Source organism: Hipposideros armiger, unplaced genomic scaffold (genome assembly GCF_001890085.2).
Source record: "Hipposideros armiger isolate ML-2016 unplaced genomic scaffold, ASM189008v1 scaffold_305, whole genome shotgun sequence".
NCBI lineage: Eukaryota > Metazoa > Chordata > Mammalia > Chiroptera > Hipposideridae > Hipposideros > Hipposideros armiger.
Genome location: NW_017731655.1, coordinates 52,831 through 56,008, shown reverse-complemented (window position 1 = coordinate 56,008; position 3,178 = coordinate 52,831). Strand labels below are relative to the sequence as shown.

At 35.8% G+C, this 3,178-nt stretch overlaps 1 protein-coding gene across 1 annotated transcript in view; it reads right to left on the bottom strand.

Moving 5' to 3' along the window:
• Window positions 1–3,178, bottom strand: part of ANKMY2 (ankyrin repeat and MYND domain containing 2) — a 37,801-nt gene that overhangs the window by 28,607 nt on the left and 6,016 nt on the right. Inside the window, exon 2 of the mRNA XM_019659892.1 lies at window positions 1,410–1,474. Coding sequence (XP_019515437.1) covers window positions 1,410–1,474 — 65 coding nt within the window. The remainder of the gene's footprint in view (window positions 1–1,409; window positions 1,475–3,178) is intronic.

The following is a 3,178-nucleotide window of genomic DNA, read 5'->3' as shown; positions in this document are numbered from 1 at the left end:
TGTGTTTTTATGTCTGCTTGTGTTTTAACTGTCATCTGTGTCAGTCATGCCAGCCCATTTATCTGTCTGCCTCCCTGTTTCCTGATACTCCCTTTCTTCTCATTAAAAAAAAAAAAATTCTCATTTTTCTCTTTGGTGTTTCTGTTTACCAGTTGTCTTAGCAGGGATTGGTTTTTCAGAGACAACCAATGAGAGAGCTCCTTTCCAAAGAGATAATGAGCTATCCCAACCATATCATTTGCTGTGCAAATGATGATACAATATATTTTTCCCCATATAAAACTTTTCTGATAAATGTTGTTTTCAGTTCTAAATAGCAGGCAATTTCTAATTCTATTTCTTCCTTTACCCAAGAATCATTTAGAATTACAATTTTTTTTCAGATTATATGTTTTATTATTTGGATCATATTTTTGTTTGTTTTCAATGTATATTATTGCATTTAGTGAATTTTTTGACATTAGCTAAAACTTCCTTTATAAAATAGTACAGTACATAAGCTAATTTTTATTAACGTTCCATGTAAAAGGAAGATGCACTATTTTTTTCTTATATACAGTACATAGACTGTTAATTAGCTTATCCAAATTTTCTGTCCCCTGAATTACTTTTTCTGCTTAATCTGATGGCTTCTGAAAGGTGCCATTCTGGTTTTATAAATGTCTCCTTTTGATTCTGTCTTTTTCTTTATGAACATCAGCGCTTCTAAGCTTGTAAGTGAAGGCATACGGCTGGTATGTTCTCAGTGGATTATTAATTTAATCTATGAGAAAGTCTTGATCTATTAATGCTTGTTTGCTTTCAATTTTATTTTGTCGGATATTAATTTTGTTACCCATGTGTGAATAAAGGGTTAACAAAACCCTTTCCCCTTTTCCACGAGAAACTGAAGTTCAGTTAACTTTCTAGCTTTAGAACCATGCTGTGTAACAGCCACTAGCCACACACAAGAATGGCTGATACTGGCTCACAGTAGACATTACCATCATCTCAGAAAGTTATTTTGGATAGCAAGTGTTCTAGGAAGTCGACTTTAGGTTTAGTTAAGTTTCGCTAGAAGTAGAACTGCTGGATCAAAGGTACGCATAATTTAAAAATGACACAAATTCTAAAATTTTCTCCAGAATGCAATGCCAATTTACACCAAATCCATTAGCATATAAAAGTCCAATATTTCCCACGCTTCACAAGAAATGACATAATTTTGGTTTAATTTGCACTTATTTGACTACTAGTAAAATTATACATGTTCTTACATGCTTATTTGCCTTTGTGACCTGTCTGCTTACATTTGGTTTAGATATTAGTATAACTGGAGCACAAAAGCTAGAAAACAATTCTTATTAGGTTTTCACATTATCCATTCTCATAAGAAATAAAACACTTCATTAAACTTTTTAAAATTTTACCTCATCCAAACAGTTGACACGAACATTCTTGCTGCCTAATAGTGTTCCAGCTTCTTGAATAGTACCTTTAAAAAAAAAAGAAAGAAAAAAGTTATTTATCATTAGAACATTAGAATAGAAAAAAAATCTAACATCAAGGAAACAAATTTTAAAGGGTTATCTGTAAAACTAATCAGATTAGATTATTAAGAAATAAAGCATAAATCATATACTATTACTCCACAAAGTAATTATGCATAAGAATAGATTTACAGAAACTAAAATAGTTCCATCTTGTTTTTATTTCCACTGACCTTAGAGTATATTAAATTGGCCACATTTTCCTTTTGGCAGTAATACAATAACCACAAAGCATAATACACTTAATACTGAAACAAATCTTACAGGGCATCTAGTCCAGACTATAATCCAAAGCTTAAATTCCCATCACTATAATAATTGGAGTTCAAAATACCGTCAGTATTTCTATACTTTGTCACCACTGGGCCCTGTGAATTGATGGCGTACTTTAATAATAGAGTTCTTGCTTTGGAAATGCTTAGGTAAACATATCTCTAAAGCCTGGCACTATACAAAAGTGCCCGGTAGTCAATATTCAGACTCTCACACTGGAAGTCCTCTCATGTAATCCTGAAAGTCGGGCTTCTATAAATTTGGATAAAAGCTGTAATTGGGCCACAACTGTCAGGTTTTTCCAGTCTTCTGTAAGGCACGCAGACAGAAGCAAGCAGTTGCAGAAGAGAAATGTTGCTATTATCATCATTAATAAGAGTCAGCCACACGTTCTGCCAAAAAAATTTCTGGTTTGACGGGGAAGAGAGAACAATGGGATTGAATGTTCCCAGAGAGAAAGGATGAGATAAGCCTCTCCTCTGAAAGGACACACAAGAATAGGAGCATCTCTCCACTAGGAGTTGTTTCTTCTCTTTAAAATTAGAACTATAGTTCAAGAACGTGCTAAACGCTGCTAGGCTTCCAGTTGAAGGTGGAATGCAGAACAAAGATAAGCAAGCTTCTCCCTGACCTGCTTCTTAGGGGTGTCATCTCACCAACCTGGAATAGACAGAGAAAGGTCTCCTTTCCCAGGCTGACAGAGAAACAGTCCTGCTTCCTACAAGTCCCTGGAATATGGCAGCAATATTATGTAAACAGGGCGTTGTACTCCATCTGATAGCAGCTGGTGTCAACGGCTGAATGGCTACAGAAGGAGAGGTGAAAGCCTTCAGGTATGTAAGTAGCATGGACCCTTCTCCATTCCGGTGGCTTCTTCTCAGAGATGTTCTCAAAACATCTTTAGAGAGGAATTCAAACAGAACAAAAACTCCCACACCCCACTTTCACTTAAGCAAGATGCTTTAGCTGAATCTCACTGTCCTCCAAGGAATAACTGAAGTTATTTTCCATCTGATCAGGAGATGTTTATACAGTAGAGAGAGAATACTATAGGGATTATGAGCACGTCAAGGCCTGCACTACATGCCAGGGAGGATGAAGATTAAAATCATAATTGCCTCACATTACAGAACAGGCCTATAATCCTATAAAATGTTTAGCCCAATGGCCAGCTATCTCAGTTGAATCTGTCCTGTCAAGGAGCAATTAGAACTGAAAAAACTAAAAGATGAGGCATGCACACACGTACTACTGCATGCCAGCTAGCCTTCTGAAATGCAGGAACCGGGATGAGAAATTTTTTCTGAAATGGTTTGGACTTCTAGAAAACAAAAACAGATTTTGGGAAAATGGACGAGGAAAATACCCAAAGATGA